General features: G+C 52.5%; 4 protein-coding genes across 4 annotated transcripts; 2 read left to right on the forward strand and 2 right to left on the reverse strand.

Annotated features, from left to right (window-relative positions):
* Positions 1-874: 874 nt before the first annotated feature.
* On the forward strand, positions 875-2,008 carry AYL99_04755 (hypothetical protein; the record flags this gene model as incomplete). The annotated part of the gene is made up of 1 exon (XM_018836267.1): positions 875-2,008. One exon carries the CDS (start codon positions 875-877, stop codon positions 2,006-2,008), a length of 1,134 nt encoding a protein of 377 aa, XP_018693120.1.
* Positions 2,009-7,508: 5,500 nt separating this feature from the next.
* On the reverse strand, positions 7,509-10,733 carry AYL99_04756 (hypothetical protein; the record flags this gene model as incomplete). Its single annotated transcript, XM_018836268.1, has 1 exon — positions 7,509-10,733. One exon carries the CDS (start codon positions 10,731-10,733, stop codon positions 7,509-7,511), a length of 3,225 nt encoding a protein of 1,074 aa, XP_018693121.1.
* Positions 10,734-11,376: 643 nt separating this feature from the next.
* On the reverse strand, positions 11,377-13,011 carry AYL99_04757 (chaperone DnaJ; the record flags this gene model as incomplete). The annotated part of the gene is made up of 2 exons (XM_018836269.1): positions 11,377-11,572; positions 11,624-13,011. The coding sequence occupies 2 exons, from the start codon at positions 13,009-13,011 to the stop codon at positions 11,377-11,379; spliced, it is 1,584 nt and encodes a 527-aa protein (XP_018693122.1).
* Positions 13,012-13,460: 449 nt separating this feature from the next.
* Positions 13,461-16,824, forward strand: AYL99_04758 (ATP-dependent protease La; the record flags this gene model as incomplete). Its single annotated transcript, XM_018836270.1, has 2 exons — positions 13,461-16,574; positions 16,648-16,824. 2 exons carry the CDS (start codon positions 13,461-13,463, stop codon positions 16,822-16,824), a joined length of 3,291 nt encoding a protein of 1,096 aa, XP_018693123.1.
* Between the last annotated feature and the right edge of the window lie 1,057 nt (positions 16,825-17,881).

Here is a 17,881-nt window from a genome sequence, read left to right on the forward strand (position 1 = left end):
GCTACCTACTGGCGCCCTCGTTTCGCACCCACCCGCTACAACTGGCACCAGCGTCGCTCCCACATTCCTACGGATGGTAATAGCTCATCAATAATAGAGTTAACGAAACACCCTTGCCTCTTCCAGTTTCTGCCCCCTTCCGTCAGAGAGGGCGAGAAAAAAAAATCACGACAGCAACCCACCACCACCACTCTCGCTCACACACACAAACTTCCACCCCCCGTCATCCAACCCCTGTTCCCCCCCGGTCTCCAGTTTTTCCACGTCCGCCGTGCCGGGTAATTTCCTCATTCTCAGTTCTTGTCGCTCGACTCATCATTTCAACTACCTGAACCATCTATTTTCTCCAACACACGGATCCGGCTCATCTCTCATCCCAAATCTGCTCCTGCCTACCTGACAAAACGCCGTCCACCCCGGGCCTCCTCGTTTCTTCTCCTCTTTTTTCCCACTCAAAACCCCCCAAACTACTCAATTCTCTGACCACACCATTTCCCTGACCTCACCACCTACCACACCACCCTTTCCTCCTCTCCCACGCTACAGCTTTGCTATCGCCAATCCGCTTTCTACTCCAATCTGCGCCTTTCCGACCCCAGGCCCGACGGTCCTTGTGCATGCGTCACGCCGCCATCGGTCAATTAAGTACTAAGTGGATGATTCACCCCACGATAAGCGATCATCTTCCTGGGGAACACACTCTCCCTTCGCTCGAATGCAACGCTCTTCGTCTGCAGTAGACTTTACTGCCATACTCAATCCTTCTCCTCCCTCCTCCGACTCTCCTTCCTCTTCTTTACCTTCCTACGAGTCCGTCTCGACGAACCCTCAACCCAACCACACGTCGACTACAACCACGCAACCAGACGGTAACATGGCAGCCGCTGTCAGCCTGATGCCCACGGCGATGGGTACCCAGGCTCCCAACGCAGAAGAGAGACAGGACCTCCCTCGACCCTACAAGTGTCCTCTTTGTGATCGAGCCTTCCATCGTCTGGAGCATCAAACCCGACATATCCGTACGCACACTGGAGAGAAGCCTCACGCCTGCCAGTTTCCCGGTTGCAGCAAGCGTTTCAGTCGATCCGATGAGTTGACCCGCCACTCGCGCATTCACAACAATCCCAACTCGCGTAGGAACCAAAAGACTCATCAAGTTGCCGCCGCCGCCGCTCTCGCTGGTCTCCAGGATGGCTCCAACCAAAACTTTGCTTCGCAGGCCCAGATGATGCCGCCGCCCAGCAAGAGCACCATGCCACGGTCAGCCCCGACCTCAGCTGTTGGCTCCCCTAACGTCTCACCGCCCCATTCTTTCGCGGTTCAGGTCCCTCACGGCCCTCAGATGCCGTCTCATCTTGGACTTTTCAATCGTACCGACGACAGGAACTCGATGGACATCAATCTCCTTGCCACCGCGGCGTCCCAGGTAGAGCGAGACGAACACGTCACTAGAGTTCCCTACCAGCATCAACACCATCTGTTCAGTCACCGGTCTCACAATACCAATGGCCGTCTTCCTTCGCTGTCGGCATACGCCATCTCGCACTCCATGTCAAGATCACATTCCCAGGAAAACCATGACGATGACCATCGAGTGAAGAGATCGAGGCCAAACTCGCCGCATTCAACAGCGCCCTCGTCGCCGACCTTCTCTCACGAGTCGATATCGCCGACGCCTGACCACACACCCCTTGCAACTCCAGGGCACTCTCCACGTCTCCGACCCCATGGAAGTGATCTACAACTTCCAGGATTGCGCCACCTCTCGCTCGGACACACACCTCTGCTGGCGCCTATGGAACCACAAGCTGATGGATCCTACTCCCACATTCCACCGCCACAGCACTCTGGCCCCTCGATAGCAGACATTGTCACCGGTGCGCAGCGGAAACTACCCGTGCCGCAGCTCCCCAAGATTGGAGTGGCCGAGATGCTACATCTACCCGGTGGTTTAAGTTCAGGAGAGTCTAGTACGGCAGCGTCGATCAACGGCGACTTTTCAAGGTGACTGGGACACGACGACATGGGGGTTGTACGGAGTCCGCTTTGACCTCCTTGACGGCGGGGTGTTCAGTTCGTGCCATGGATGAGACGCCCAACCCTCTCTCTTCTGGATTTTCTTTTGTCTCGGGGCGTTTTTGGAAGTGACTATGTGTTTATTTGGGACGAGGCCCCCCAGCTTCACGGGATGCTGGAATGAAATGGAGAATGATATCACAGCGAGGAGCAGGTTATAGACGGATATGGACAATAAGGAGGAAATGCGCCGCATGATTGCGCCCGATAGAGTGGTGTTTATTGGTGACGGGATGTATGGGTATGATGGTATCAACCTGGCAATTGTGCGCTCGTTAAGAGTCTTGAGCAGCCAATCCCCTGTTTACATGTGTAATTTTGAGATAGCCAATTCAACCTTACGAATGCTAAACACCCTCTAATCCTTGTCGCCGTGCCTACCTTTGGTCATTTAGCCTTCTCACCGAACGGACTCTACGAACTCGCCCACCACGGCCAGCCAAGAGTTCCCCTCGGGTTACAGCGTGACCGAAGCTGATAATGCATTCAGCTAATCATTTGATCCTCCTTGAGGGATTCCTGGCATTTCGAGTACTTGCAGAACAGAAAGCCTGAACCCCACAAAGTTGTCTCCGCGTCGTCCGGAATCTGAACAGCTGAGTCACGGTGCAGCCTAGCGTCTTGTTCTCTTCAAATTCAGACACTGATCCAAAGTACGGACTCAGTTCGGAGTGGCATCTAATCAACATGTTTGGGAGGCGACAGGAGAAACGACTTGCATCTTCCTACTATGGGCGTTTGTGATTCAAATAATCCCTTGACGACACGGCGTTCCCAAATCCCGTACTCTCACAAACCCAGCTGATGAGGGGGGAGGGACTCCCCCGAGCAGGACAAATGAGAAAAGCGACTACTTGCCCTGTTGAGCACTATTGCTTCGGAGATGGCCCTCCTTGTGTGCTCATGTCAACAGCCTGTGTGAGAGCATGTTCCCCCACACTATGCAGGGCTGATGCATCGTGACCAGACCAGCTGAAGGTAACCAGGGGCGACTGACGGGCCAAATTCCTGTCTCAGGGATTTGGAGAGTGTCCCGGAGGTAAATACAAAACACGAGGTTCTTTGCAGCTTGTGAACACTGGACAAGACTTCCAAGTTCTGGTTCAATTTGCTCCCCGGACCAGCATCCGAAGCCAAGGGGCAATCGCGGAGTCCCCAGGTTGAGTGTCGCTCAGACTCGAGAAAAGGATGCGGAGGCAACGTCCGTCAAAACGCGATCTAGTCTTTGCTGCATCTGCAAGACGGCGAGAAGTACCGTCCATTGCTACCTTGGCTCAGCACGGGAATCCATTTACCGTTGCCGATTCCGACCAGCCGATCAGCGTCGAGACTGACAGAACCCGAGGTCGCACAAATCAATGGGCTGATCGAACGGAGACGAATGACTTCAGAAGACCAATATTATTAGGGACCCTTGCCCTGCTGATTCAGTGATTCAGTGTTGAGCCGAGGGCATATCCTCGGGTGATTTTCATCTGAACCAGGCCGACAGTCTTGATCGAGATGTGATGAACGCAACTGTGGAGAAGATGGTCAGACACGGATGTGCTGGAAACCCTCTGGAACTTCTCATACCGAGACCGGAGTATGCTATGAACAATCTGGCCACGGAATACTACTTCTTAACTCGCGGTCTCAACTCTGCGATAATTAGAGCGAGGGCCAATCCCCAACCACCACCAATAACTCGCCTCTTTCGCAAGCCAGTCGGTTGTGGTTTTTCCGCCCGCGGCTGCATTCGGAACTTGTCCACACATGTCTCACGGTGGTCAAGGTTTTGGAGGTTGGATGTTCTTGCGAAGACATCAGTGGTGGGCACCTGTCAACGTTTCTGACATGTCTCAGCGCCAATCCCTCTCCCCCTGGAAGATACATGGAAACCCACACTGTTTGACCGGCGCTAGCAAGAGGTCTGGCCTCGTCCAAGAGATGTCAAAGAGCCGGAAATTGTTACGGAATGTGGGACAAGTTCGACCCTTCCAATCGACAACCTGAACAAGGCGGTTGCTGCACATTCTTTGGTGCGAATTGCATTCCCCATTTTCCCGCATTTTCTGCAGCACTTGTCTTCTCCCCACACAGAAATCTAACTTCTGCACCGATCGCCCGCAAATGGCGGAGAATGCGGCATTCGTATTCCTGCATGCTTCTAAGGGCGCCGAGCCCCACCACACGCCTATCTTGTAGGAATTTCCCAGCTTGAGGGGTTGAGAAGGCTGATTATACGTCAGCCTTTTTAGGGGGAGGATTAGCATCTGCCTCCTTCTATGTCGTGGGGATGTGCAAACCGAGCCGACCGCTGAGCGCCAGGAGAAACACCACACCGTGCGTTGATTGCGAATTTGGCTGGCCAAAGTCAGCCGCCCGGGCATCATCCTTATCTCGAAAATGCCCCATTAATCCTTGCAGATCGCACATACTCATGACAGCATGTTATTGAATGGTGCCCCCATACATTTTGGACCCAGCCCTTGCTCGCCAATTGTGCCCGTGTGAAGCCTATATTGGGGGCCACTGAACCGCTTTGAGGGGTGACGAGGCTTGTGACAGGCGCCTAAGAGTACGAGGAGTGTCCCGCTCAATGGTGCTGTGAAGCCAGCACTCTCGCATGTTCGTCGACCTCTGTCTGTAGGACAGGCCGATCACCCGAGTTGCCAGGGTCACAAGAAGGAGAACACGCCAGAGTTCACATTAACTCCCAGCCTCAGTTCTCACACTGTGTCCGAGCAATACCAGAGCCACGGAATCAAGTTATTTCCATGTGGCAGGCTCTGGCTTTCTGGCTCGCCGGAAGGACTTGCGGTGAGTGGTGAGATCGTCCATGCCTTGTCATCGTTGTGACAAGCATATTCCTTACTGTCTCCCTTAGATTTGTGACATCGACTGCTCCTAAGCGGTCAACAGCAGCCAGCCCGATGACAGGCCACGCCTGCATCTGAAAGTCGGAGCGCGAGCCACACCTATGAGCATTCACCGGATGGCGTGGAGGCAACAGAGCAAACATCTGGCACCCAGCCCTGGTCCTGGACACGTCGGCTTGCTTCTCCTCCAGCTGCCTGTTCCGCAACACGGTTCTTAGAGTTCCCATTCGCCCGAAGAATGCTCAGTGTTGGTCAGTAACAAGCGAGCGTCATAGAGTTGGCTGCACTCACTCCTAAAGAGACTGCATTGGCGGAGCTCTGGAGGATGCGTTGATCGCCGGCGGTTCCGCATTAGGCTAAGAATACAGCTGTCGGTCACTTTCTGACTCCTTCGCATCACACGTATCCGATACTTGTCTTTGTCTGTCTCTCTATCCCCAAGCCGGCGGTTGCACCATTGGCTGATGAAGGGCGTGCAAGGACCGGCCAGCATTCATGAGATTCTGAGGCCCGGTATGCGCAGGACTCGAGTGTCACACTCTCCGCATGGACCAGTAAGTCGCTGCCCACAATTTTCCCCATACATGCACTACTCCCCAAAGGCTCCGGAGCAACTTGGCTAACTATTTAACTCTTGTGGGGGAGCAACCAATAGTCATGGACAGGTGCCCAAAACCCGCTTCTTCCATATCCCCGTCGCTTGTCGTCATTTCAAGCGATTGAAACGTAAAATGGATCGCAGAAGCTCCAACTCCAGGCTTGCGCGCACATCTTGACTCCGTCAACTCGACATTGTGTGTTCGGCATGCACTTAATTGGGAATAGGGCAAGCGGGACTACCTTTTCTTTACCCCGGGTTTTCAACATCAAGACCTGCTTCTGCCTTCCCTAGCGGGAACAATTTGTCAACTTGGAGCCCGAACTCCAGCTTCATCCTTACAAACAACAGCCTTCTGACATACGGATACGACCTTGCAAAATTGTTGGGATCGATGGCTTCTCAACCCTTGCGTCATGGATGAATTCACTGGGGCGACGGACCAACAGCCACTGATGTGTGAAGCCGTGTCGGTGAAGCAAACACTGCACATGCCAGACTTGTGGCACACGGGGGTCCCGACTGGTCACATCCCCTTCAAGCGAGCCACACTTGGAGATACGAACATAAGTGGAACTCTGCTTGCATCTAGAGACCACCGGAGGCCTCATCCGGACGTCGAGCTACACTGTGTAATCGATGTTCGCCTGCATATAAGACCTCGCCAGTACAGATGACAGGAGTGCAATCTCAGAGGTTGTGATTCATGGTGACTCCACTTCTCCCCCTTGAAAACTGTTACAAACACTCGTTGGAACGATCCTGACATGCGGACGAGCTACGTCGTGATTTCCACCTCCTCGATGGGCTGGAAGGAGGCGCGGAAGATCCCAGAATCACGACGGGACATCTGGGGCCCTAGAGGGTGATCGGAACGCTCGTTGTTTGTTTCACCGGCATGGGGCGGACCAACTATTCCCCCCATCACGTATTCGTGTAGCTTCAGGCTCTGTGAAACCCCGGAATTCCTGCAAGGGTGACACCCTCACGTCCACTTCCCGGGACTTGAGGGGCTGGGCCACGCATCTTCCATTGCTCATCCTAGACCCGTGGCTGGCTGGCAATGACAGACCGAGCTCACTGCTTTTCACCGCACCGACCCCTCCTCTACGGCACTGACCTTCGCGCACCTTTGTTGCTTGATACACTCGTAACCGACTTACAGAAGCTATGGTCGGCCGCCAAACCCTCACTCCATCCCTATGCCTCAATTCGGACGAACGCACGCACCGCAAATAGGTTCGATGTGCCAACAAAAGCAAGTTCTGTCTCAATTCTAGTGTGATATCTCAACATATCTTGATAGTCAGTGTTTTCTCGGTCCCATTTGGCTGAGGGACAATGTGTGCGTGTCGGCTGTCCGTGAACACGAATACCATACCCTCCATCCCCCATGCAAGGGCCTTTTAGCGTGAGTAATGATTCAAGTTTTCCTATACCTTGAAGGGTGCATGAAACCACAGGTCACGGACAGAGTACTCCGTAGCTCTTGAGTCTCTTCCCTCTCTCATGATTAGTGCCATGGGAACGTTATCAATGGATCCGCACACCCGGTGGCCACTGAAAGGCTTGGTAGGGGTTGACCCAACTCTACGGACGTCTTTCTGGGAGGATAAGGCTGGCCCTTGGGAGGGCACGGCCATTTATTTGGGCGTCAACCTGGACTTCCCTTCTCTCGATGAACCCGGAACGACTCCAGGGCCCATGTACAGCGCGCGCAAGACCGATATTGGAAGTTATGATTCGCGACTGAAGACATAATCATACGGTAGTAGAAGTTTCATCGACTTTGATGGCATTTAGGCGTGACATATCTGGCAAATCGCCTCTGTAGAGCCTAGATTGGGCGTGTCGATGACCCCTTCCTTAGATCCTCGTTCAGTTCATGATCGTATGCTCCTCATGGGGCTTGGTACGGAACCTTCTATCGCCCTCGATTTGCTTTGTCTACAACAGTCCAAGACCAGGACCATCTACTTCCATGCACTCAAACCTGCCCAGGGATCCTGCTCCTGTCCTCCTGCATTCCCTCCACCCCCAGCCTGCGCCTGCTGCGTCTGCCCCTGAGGATGGGCTTGACTTTGCGGCTGACTCTGTTGCCCATATCTGATGGGGTGTGTATAGTTCGCGTACCCGCCTGGTCCACTTGCCCAAACTCCAGACGAGTTAGGAGGGTATTGTGTCGTTGAGCCTCCTCCCGGCGGCCCGGGTGGCGGAGGGGGAGGGACGTAATTCTGAGGCATGTTGTACGGGGACGGCGAAGGCTGATAAGGCTGGTGTTGCTGGTAGGGTGGTTGAGATTGGGGTGCTTGGGGATGCGGTGAGGGAGTTTGGTAGGGGCCTCCGGGTGTAGCAGCGCCCGGCTGAAGAGGAGGGAACGGATACTGGGGATACTGGTGGCTCGGGGAAGTGAACGCCAATGGTTGGTGAGTCTGGCCTGGCTGTGGGAAATAAGTATTCATCGAACCGGGCGGAGGCGAGGTGATTGGCGAGAAGCCGTAGGAAGCCGGCTGTTGGTTTGGTGATGTAACGGACCGTTCAGGGTAAGCCATGGGGTTGTAGCCAGAGGACAGAGGCGCTGCTGCCCCTTGAGCAAAGGCATGTTGGGACTCAATCGGCGACGGGTTAGTTGGTTGCGAAGGATGCTGAAACTGTGTAGAATACCCGTTGAGAATAACTGGCACTGGCGAATGACGGGGAGGGATCGTAAAGCGTGGGTCGGCGTTTGTGGTAGGGTGTGTTGGGGAAACTGGTACTGGCGATCTTGACGCGGTTATTGGTGGCAGAGGAGGAAGAGCTGGAGGCTCTGATTGCGACGGTGATGTTGGCTTGGGTTCCATCGACAAGCGATTCATCAACTCTTGCATTCGCTTTTGCTCGGCAGCGGCTTGGCCATCAGCCGAAATGTTCTTGGTCTGCTCGATTTGATGAAGCAGTTGGGCCCCTTCTGCTCTGCGATTGCTGACGAAGGAATCAACATTCTTCTCCAGGCTGTCGACGCTTTCCTTCATCTCGCTGTAGAAGCCTTGCGCGCGCATAAGGCCCTGTAGCAGATCCTCGTGCGCGTTGAATATTCTCCGATACCTGTTCATGACACTGTTCTTAGTCTTTTGTACTGCATCGTACTTCTGCTGGTCTGATCGGACTCGTTTGTCTTGCAACAAGTCGCCATATGTCTTGGTTAGCTCTTTCAACAGAGAAGACTGTTTGTGAACTGTCGAGATGAGCCGATTCTGGTGAGATCGAAATTTCTCGAGTTCGGCCTGGAATAATTGACTTTCTTGGTTCGCGATGGCCTTCTTGTTGAGGATGAGCACATTTGATATGTCGTCGGTATGGACTTTCTCCTTCAGGTCTTTCAGAACCTGCATTCGTTCGCGTTTCACGAGATTGAGTTTCCGTAGAAGATCCTCAACCTTGGCGATCTGGTCTGCGACCGACATGCCTCCCTCGCCATAATCCTCATCAAGAAGCGTGCCTTCGTCTGTGTCTTTACTTCTGTTTTTCGTCCCAGACCCGGCCTTGATTAAGGCCTGCTGGTAAAGGACTTCGGGCTCGCCATGTAAGCCTGCAACGCGCATCTCTTCGAAATCCGCTTCATACTGTCGCGCCGTCGAAAACAGCTGTGCATCGCTGTTTCCAGCCTCGTCCACTGTGTCGCGGTAGCTCTTGATATCGGCCCTGAGCGTTGATGTCAACCTGGAACTTGGTTGCTGGGTCCACTCGGCACCATACTTGGATCGCATCTTTTCGCAAACGCTCTCTTCCATGTCAAGTTGTTTTGTGCTTTTGGCCAAACTTTCCAAAACAGCCTGCTTATCTCTTTGAAGTTGTTCAAAAGCCGTGGCAAAATGAGGATGGCTCGCCAGTTCCTGACACCATTGCTCAAATTCCCTATCTACGCCTATTTCCTGTTCCAGACCGCCTTTCAAGACGTTGAGGCTGTTGGGGAGCTTGAGGTAATCGAGGCTCGCGGCCATCTCTCCATTTGCTTGTTCAACCTTCTCCGCCTCAGATCGAATCAACTTCGCCTTCTCCTCGTCGTACATACTTGCCGATTCTGTGACTGATATAGGAACAATTTTCTGGAAAATGTCCGGCCCGATGATCCTTTGAATATCTTGCCCTTGATATAACTCCGAGAGGGGGATGGCTTTTGCCGCTGGGACTTTAGTGACGGGCGACAGGGACGCTTCCGGCGGCACTGTTTGATGGTATATGAAATCGTTGTCTTTGACTGAAGACACCAACCTCTCCTGTACACTCTCCATCTGTCTTCTGGTAATCGACTGTAGCGCGGCAGCGGTGTCGGACCCGAGATTTGAAGCAGAAGATGGTGACGAGGGAAATGCCTTTGCGGAAGAGTAGGCCTGATTGCTTGACTTCTCGGCCAGCTGCAATCGAGCCACCGCAGATCCATGCTGGTTGGTCTCCTCCTCAGCTAATGCCTGATAGTACTCTGCTAGTGAGGAAAAGTGTAGCGCTTTGATCTGGATCAGTTTTAACCAGGAGGAGTCAAATATCCCCCGCGCATGGTCAGATTCGAGACCTTCTTTCGCCTGACCGTATAGGAATTGCGCTTGGGCGGCGAGTTTGGCCAGTAGCGCTGGCTTCTTTCCGTCGCGAACTTGTTTCTCCATGAACACTTCCTGCGCCTGACCTAAGACAATATTGATGAGGGTTTTAATGGTATCCCGGTTCAAATCAGTCGAGGGCGCATGCAAGAAGTTTTCGTTGATGTAGGTGAACATGCCAGCAGATGCCTGAAACGAGTGATACGCCGTCTTGAGGTCTTTGTCCTCGGAGCGATTCTGAGCGGCTGCATGACAGGACAAGACAGCGGCTATATTGAATATGACTGAGGCCTTCTCGAAGGCCAGTGAGTATTGTGACGTGGAGGCGCGTGTGAAGGCGTCAAACCACTGAAACGAGATCTTGATGTGTGCTTCATCGATGGGAAATCGGAGGTCCAGCAGCTCTAGCTGCCCATAGTATCGGTAAAGCAAGTCTCGCCCAGATGCTGAGTCGGCGCCAGCCCCTCTCATGTCTTGCCGTAACCTGTTCAGTGTTCCAATCTCTTCAACATATTTGCTGGGGTCGTCTCCATAGCTCGTACGGATATACTGAGAGAGTGGTTCGACCCAGCTCACCTCCGATGTTGTCTTCAGCGGACAGGATAGCATGGGCGCTTGCACCATCTTGACGGTGGTGGAGGGATGTGAATCCGGCGGGAGAGGGGCGATAGGGATTCAGAGAGTTGAGCAGGGACGAGTTAACGCATCGAGACTACAGTTGGCCAGATCCGAGAATTCAGTTGCGCAGAATCAAGATTCGATGGCCGTGCGAGTCGACTGTGAGATAGACACATACAGCGCAATGCGGGTGAAAGCCCGATCCAAAAGTCCCGCGACGAGTGACGAGCGAAGGCCCACTCGACGGTATTAGCCAGGCAGCCTCTTAAATCCTCGTGTTTATACGAGACGTTTCCTAGGTGCTATTTAACTCTCTTTGGCGCAGTTGTATTAATGGATTCTCATTTGAAGGTATTTGTCGTATTCAATTCATTGCTACATACTAAACTTTTGGGTTTTTTGGACGGCCATTTCCAAACAGCATCGGTCATAAATGTACAGTAGATGAGAGTCTTGCAGCCATTGGATCACACCACCTGTACCGAGTATACATAGATATAGGATACTGTACACGCTTTTGAACCGTCGATCTCAAGAAATATGCAAGCCCAAAGCCACCCGCTGCAGGCCATGTTCTATCGCCATCGCTATGAATCGTTAAAAGGCAGGAGATGGGTATTGTGGAATTCAATGCTCGACACGAACGATATCAACCGGATCCGGATGCCTTCTTTGGCTCATCCTCGTCGCGCGGTTCTGCTTCTTTCTCTTTCCCTGGCTTGTCCGCCTCGAGATTGTCATGTTGGTGGGTAAGTCGATGCCAGGTGGATTTCAGAAATCCTTCATTCTTGTGATCCGCGGCCTTGTTGGACGGTTTCGATGCTTTGGTATCTTTGGCAGGCTCCCTGAGGAAATCAGTCAACGGCCTGCTTATCAAATTTTTCGGATCCACTCACTGCTTGAACTTATCCAAGTTCATGATTCTTTTCGCCGTCTTGTCGCCCATCTCATCAGCCAGCATCTCGACGATTGTCCGCTGGTTGGCCGTCAAATATTTGGGCATCTGAACTTTGAACTCCACCCTGAGGTCGCCAGAAGAACCAGCACCACGTCCACCCAGCCTCTTCATACCCATGCCGGGTAGTGTGATCCTGTCGTTTGTAGATGTCCCCGTTGCAACTCTCACTTTGACCTCTCCATCGAGTGTCGGGACGACCACTTCTCCTCCGAGCAGCGCTGTTGTCAAAGGTATTGAGGCTGTGTGGAGGATATCGGCTCCGTTCCGGCTGAACCTGGCATCTGGCGCTACTCGAATGAAAACGTACAGATCTCCACGCTGGGTTCGAGCTTTGGGATTTGCTGACATTCCCGTTGGCGGGTAGTCACCAGCACCAGCCACTCGTAGTCTCATTCCATCCTCCACCCCGCCTGGAATATCAACCTCGACAGTTTCCCTCTTGCGGACCACGCCATTACCAGCACATGTGTTGCATTCGGAGCCTCTCGGTATGACCACTCCGGTTCCACTGCAAGCATCACAAGAAGATGCCATTTGGAACCCGGCCTGCATGACATGGACCCTAGTGCCAGTCCCATTACAGCGTTTGCACTGCTGTCTTGAAGACCCTGGTTTCAATCCGTCACCTTTGCAAGTGCCGCATTGCACTAGAGGTGTGATGGTGATGTTCTTGGAGACACCCTTTGCAGCGTCCATGAAAGATATATTCGTCTGAACTTCGATGTTCTCGCCAACCAAAATCTCTTCTTGGAAAGGCCCACCACTCCTTCGCCCGCGACGGCCACCAGTGAATGCGCCAAAAAGATCCTCAAAGTTGAACTCCGCCCCAAAGCCTCCGCCAAATCCCGCGAAAGGGTTTCCTCCGGCGGCCCCGGAAAATGGATGCTCGCCCGCAGCGCCTGGATGGAATCCAGCACCTTGGTCAAAAGCCGCTGCTCCATATTGGTCATATGTAGCCTTCTTCTGGGGATCGTTGAGCAACTCGTATGCAGACTGGGCATCTGTAAATTTTTCCTTTGCGCTGGGGTCTTTGTTCGTATCTGGGTGATATTTCTTCGCTAGAGCGTAATATGCCTTCTTGATCTCGGATGCGGTGGCACTCTTTCCAACCCCCAAAGTCGCATAAGGATCTTTCATCGCTTGGAAAGTTGAGGTCGCGGAGAAAGGTCGGACTTGGTTTGCCTGCGATCGGGAATATATTGATGAGGTTCGTTGTAATAACGGTCGTTTCGAAGCGGCGGAGTCGTAGAATCTCCTCGTCTGAGCTCTGCGAACAAAGTTGTTCCGTTGTTGAGGACGTTGAACCGTCCTCAGAATCGTCCGCATGGGAAGCGGAGCCGTCCCAACCAAGGTGGCTGGGCAAGCTGCGACATTCATGGGGAAATACTAGGAAATCTATCACGGATACCAATGTATGTGCATTGAGTCGTCCGGTGAGACCAATTCGGGGCGTCTGGAGGATGGTTTTAAGATGGGCGGGTTTGATGTGAATGGTGTTGCTTCGAAACTTCCAGGCACTTTTCGGCTTTTTTCCTCGGCAAAGTTTCCATTTCAAGTATAACCGATACAATGATATCAAAGACTGCAGTTATGCAAGAGTGTGCGCAATTCACCGTTGCCTTGAACTTTTGCTCTCCTCTTTGGTTTATCCTTCTTATTCTCCCTGGGCGGCCTGCATCTGACTCGACCGCATCCAGTCCGCCCTCATTCTCCTGCGCCCGTGCATTGCCTTGCCATTCAACCCTTGGGCAGCTACTCTCCGAATCTGCCAGAGCATGCTTCGCGGCCAAACATTACCATGGAGAACTGCACTCCGGGCGAATTCGCGCCACATCTGTAGAGACTGCAGGCGCCAACTTCTCCAGAGAAGCTCACTAGCGACCTCCGCGATTTCTCTGACTCCCTCTAATTACCTGCCCATCGCCGCCCGCCAGGGATTACAAATACGCCAGTTCACCTCTCATCCTGCTCGTAGGAAAGACAAGCCACCAGAGGATGACTCGCCGCCTAAAAAAGAAGATGCGGAGGCGAAGGCAAAGAAGGTAGAAAACGAACTGGACGAGGCACCACGGACGGAAGATGCTGCTGAATCCAAGAAGTCTCCCGCTGCACCGCAGCCAATACCCCAATCTGCAAGCGATGGCCGACCGGCGGCGGCAGGGGGTAGCGCCAATGACTCAACCCCAGGAACTGCACCAAACTCCGGTAGTGGAGGTGATGGTAGCAGGCGGGGGCGGCGGACCACACAGATCTCTAAACCCACCATTCCAGAGACCTATCCACAGGTGATGGCAATTCCTATCGCGAAACGGCCTCTTTTCCCAGGCTTCTACAAGGCGATCACTATCCGAGATCCCAATGTTGTTGCTGCGATAACGGAGATGATGAAGAGGGGCCAACCCTATGTGGGAGCGTTTCTCTTCAAGGACGACGCTGCCGACAAGGATATTATTGAGAAAATGGATGACGTTCATGACGTTGGTGTCTTCGCTCAAATTACGAGCGCATTTCCTGTGCACGGTGATGAACACAGCTTGACTGCGGTCTTGTACCCACACCGAAGAATCAGAATGACTGCGTTGATGCCCCCATCCACGACGGGAGAAGGAGCTTCGGTGGTTGAAGTTCAATCTGTCAAAGAGACAAAACCCAAATCCGATGGTACAGATACCAAGGGTGATGTTGTTGCGAGCTTCGAGGAACCGAACAAGGAGCAACCCACGCAATTGAGTGTCTACGAACCCACTGCCTTCCTGCGCAAATTCCCAGTGTCATTGGTCAATGTGGAAAATCTGACGGAACTACCTTTTGACAAGAAGAGCGGTGAAATCAAAGCCCTAACATCAGAGATTGTTAGTGTATTCAAGGAAGTCGCCAGCCTTAACCAACTATTTCGAGATCAGATCTCCGATTTTAGTGTCTCACAGTCCGCTGGGAATGTGCTCGAGGAACCGGCCAAGCTAGCTGACTTTGCAGCAGCCGTTTCGGCCGGTGAAATCGGAGAGTTACAGGACGTCCTCCAGACAATGGATGTTGCTCAAAGGCTTCACAAGGCTCTTGTCGTCCTGAAGAAGGAGCTTATGAATGCGCAGCTACAGTCGAAGATCTCAAAAGACGTCGAGAGCAAGATTCAAAAACGTCAGCGGGAGTATTGGTTGATGGAACAGATGAAAGGTATTCGCAGAGAGCTCGGGATTGAATCTGATGGCAAGGACAAATTAGTGGAAAAGTTCCGGGAAAAGGCCCAAAAATTGGCCATGCCTGAGGCTGTGAAGAAGGTCTTCGAAGAAGAGCTCAATAAACTTGCACACCTGGAGCCGGCGGCATCCGAATTCAACGTGACGAGGAACTATCTGGATTGGATTACTCAAGTTCCGTGGGGCCAGAGAAGTGCTGAAAATTTTGGCATCAAAAATGCCATGACTGTCCTAGACGAGGACCATTACGGCTTGAAAGATGTCAAGGACCGAATTCTCGAGTTTATTGCAGTTGGAAAGCTTCGCGGTACAGTCGAAGGCAAGATCTTATGCTTCGTTGGACCTCCCGGTGTGGGAAAGACATCTATCGGGAAATCGATTGCTCGAGCGTTGAACCGGCAGTACTATCGTTTCAGTGTGGGCGGTCTCACTGATGTCGCGGAGATCAAAGGCCATCGCAGGACATACGTCGGTGCGTTGCCGGGGAGGATAATCCAAGCGCTCAAAAAATGCCAGACCGAGAACCCACTGATTCTCATCGACGAAGTGGACAAAATTGGCCGCGGTCATCAGGGGGATCCGGCATCAGCGCTCCTCGAACTTCTTGACCCTGAACAAAACTCCAGTTTCTTGGATCATTACATGGATATTCCGGTCGACCTCTCAAAAGTCCTTTTCGTCTGTACCGCCAACATGACCGACACCATCCCTCGGCCCCTTCTCGACCGAATGGAGTTAATTGAACTCAGTGGTTACGTCGCGGACGAGAAGAAAGCCATCGCTGATCGATACCTTGCTCCACAGGCGAAGGAGCTTTCTGGATTGAAGGACGTAGACGTCAAATTGGACGAGTCTGCAATTGAAGAGCTAATCAACAAGTATTGCCGGGAGTCCGGGGTGCGTAATCTCAAAAAGCAAATTGAAAAGGTCTACCGCAAGTCAGCACTGAAGATTGTTCAAGACCTGGGAGAAGAAGCTTTCCCCGAAGCAGAGGCACTCACAGAAGAAGGCAAAGCAGCGCTCGAGGAGAGTAAGAAGGACCAGTCGGACGTTAAAGACACACCGGAAACGATCGAGCAAGAGACGACAGAAAAGCCTCGCGTTGCTCTGCAGGTTCCAGATTCTGTTCACGTCACGATCACAAAGAACAACTTGAAAGACTACGTGGGCCCACCCATCTTCACTGCCGACCGTCTCTACGAAACCACGCCACCAGGTGTAGCCATGGGTTTAGCCTGGACAAGCATGGGTGGGGCAGCACTATATGTCGAATCTATTCTCGAATCTGCTCTTTCTTCTTCCAGCCGACCCGGTCTCGAGCGTACGGGCAATCTCAAGCCAGTGATGAAAGAGTCGACATCGATTGCATACTCTTTTGCAAAGCACGTCATGGCCACAAGATTTCCGGACAATAAATTCTTCGACCACGCCAAGATACACCTCCATTGTCCCGAGGGCGCGGTTCAAAAGGATGGTCCTTCGGCGGGCATCACGATGGCGACATCTCTGCTCAGTCTTGCGATGGACAAAGAAGTAGATCCCGCCTTGGCAATGACAGGCGAGTTGACCGTTACAGGCAAAGTACTCCGGATAGGAGGACTGAGAGAGAAGACAGTCGCTGCGAGACGGGCTGGTTGTACAAAGATCCTGTTTCCGAAGGACAATTGGGGGGACTGGTGTGAGTTGCCAGAGGTATGTTCATCCCTCTCGTTTCTTTTCCGTCACGTCGTTCAGGAGGAGATGCTAACGTTGGTTTGAACGCCAGAATATCAAAGAAGGTATCGATGGTCACGCGGTTGACTGGTATGATGAGGTGTTCGATATTGTCTTTCCCAACGTTAACGTTGAGGAAATCGACTCTCGATGGAAAGATGCACTGGAAAGAAAAGAAAAAGACGTTAATGGGAGGAATAAAGATGGTAAGAACGACGATGATGACTGAGTCAGGTTGCAAAGACGAAGCTTGCTTCGGCATGCGGTGACGCCACTCTCTCTTGGGAACTGGGAATATTACGGTCATTCAGCATTCGACTTCGGTATGACGTTGGCATGTGGCAACCAAAATGGCGGAGAGTTCCGGGAGGGCATATGTGTATAGATGTATAGATCTGAGCCTTCCGCGGTTGTTGATCTTTCGAACCGGTGTACGTGCATACAAACAACAGCATAGGAGGACACGGGAGGAGCAGGAAGGCTCATGACAAAGACTGTGAAATTAGTGGACGGTCGCTGGGGCCATTTAGCCCCATGGCTCGTGGTATTTAGTTGGTTATGATATGGACTCCCTTCTCTGCTGCCAGGAATGTATATTATTTGTGATTCAAGGTATGACACTCCGTTGCCGGTCTCCAAACAGACCAGGAGATTGCCTCCAGGCTGATCGGGGCTTTCGCTTACTGGCACTATTGTCCACATACAATCCTAGTCCATCGCACAGAAGAATTTGTTCGTCTGCCGACTAATCCCCGCCTTTTCTTTGAATAGGTTGCTGAAATACCAAAATTCCCGCAAACGTCTTGAGCATTTTGGCAGTGCATGAGTGAGGAAAGTGGTCAAGCTTCGGTATTGAGGAGGCTGATGTTGCATTGTGGAGCGGTCTTGGGACATGTACGATATACGCTCTATCTTTCATAGCCAACACCTGTAGAGAATGGGTGACTAGCGCTGACATGGCGTCAAATAATGGTTGGAATGTTTTCGGCGTCTAAACCCCGTACGCAGGGTACTCCTAATGTGCGCGTGCTGAAGGCAGTGGACGCAGAACAGGGCCTCAATAATCGTAGGGACATCCTGGTCGTCCACATCGCCGCCTTTTGGAAGATCAAAACCAATCGCAAACGAGTACTCGTGCTCAAACTCGAACCCTTAAACTCCTTAGTAGTTAGACTCGTGCGCCAGTTTTGGCCACGTCCGATCTATCTCCAGGGGCAAGCTAATAGGGTGCAGTGACAAAAATCTGCTGCACACGATACAGGCTCGAAGAATCAGCATGCCCATTC

The sequence above is a fragment of the Fonsecaea erecta genome, assembly GCF_001651985.1.
Source record: "Fonsecaea erecta strain CBS 125763 chromosome Unknown Scaff4, whole genome shotgun sequence".
Classification (NCBI taxonomy): domain Eukaryota; kingdom Fungi; phylum Ascomycota; class Eurotiomycetes; order Chaetothyriales; family Herpotrichiellaceae; genus Fonsecaea; species Fonsecaea erecta.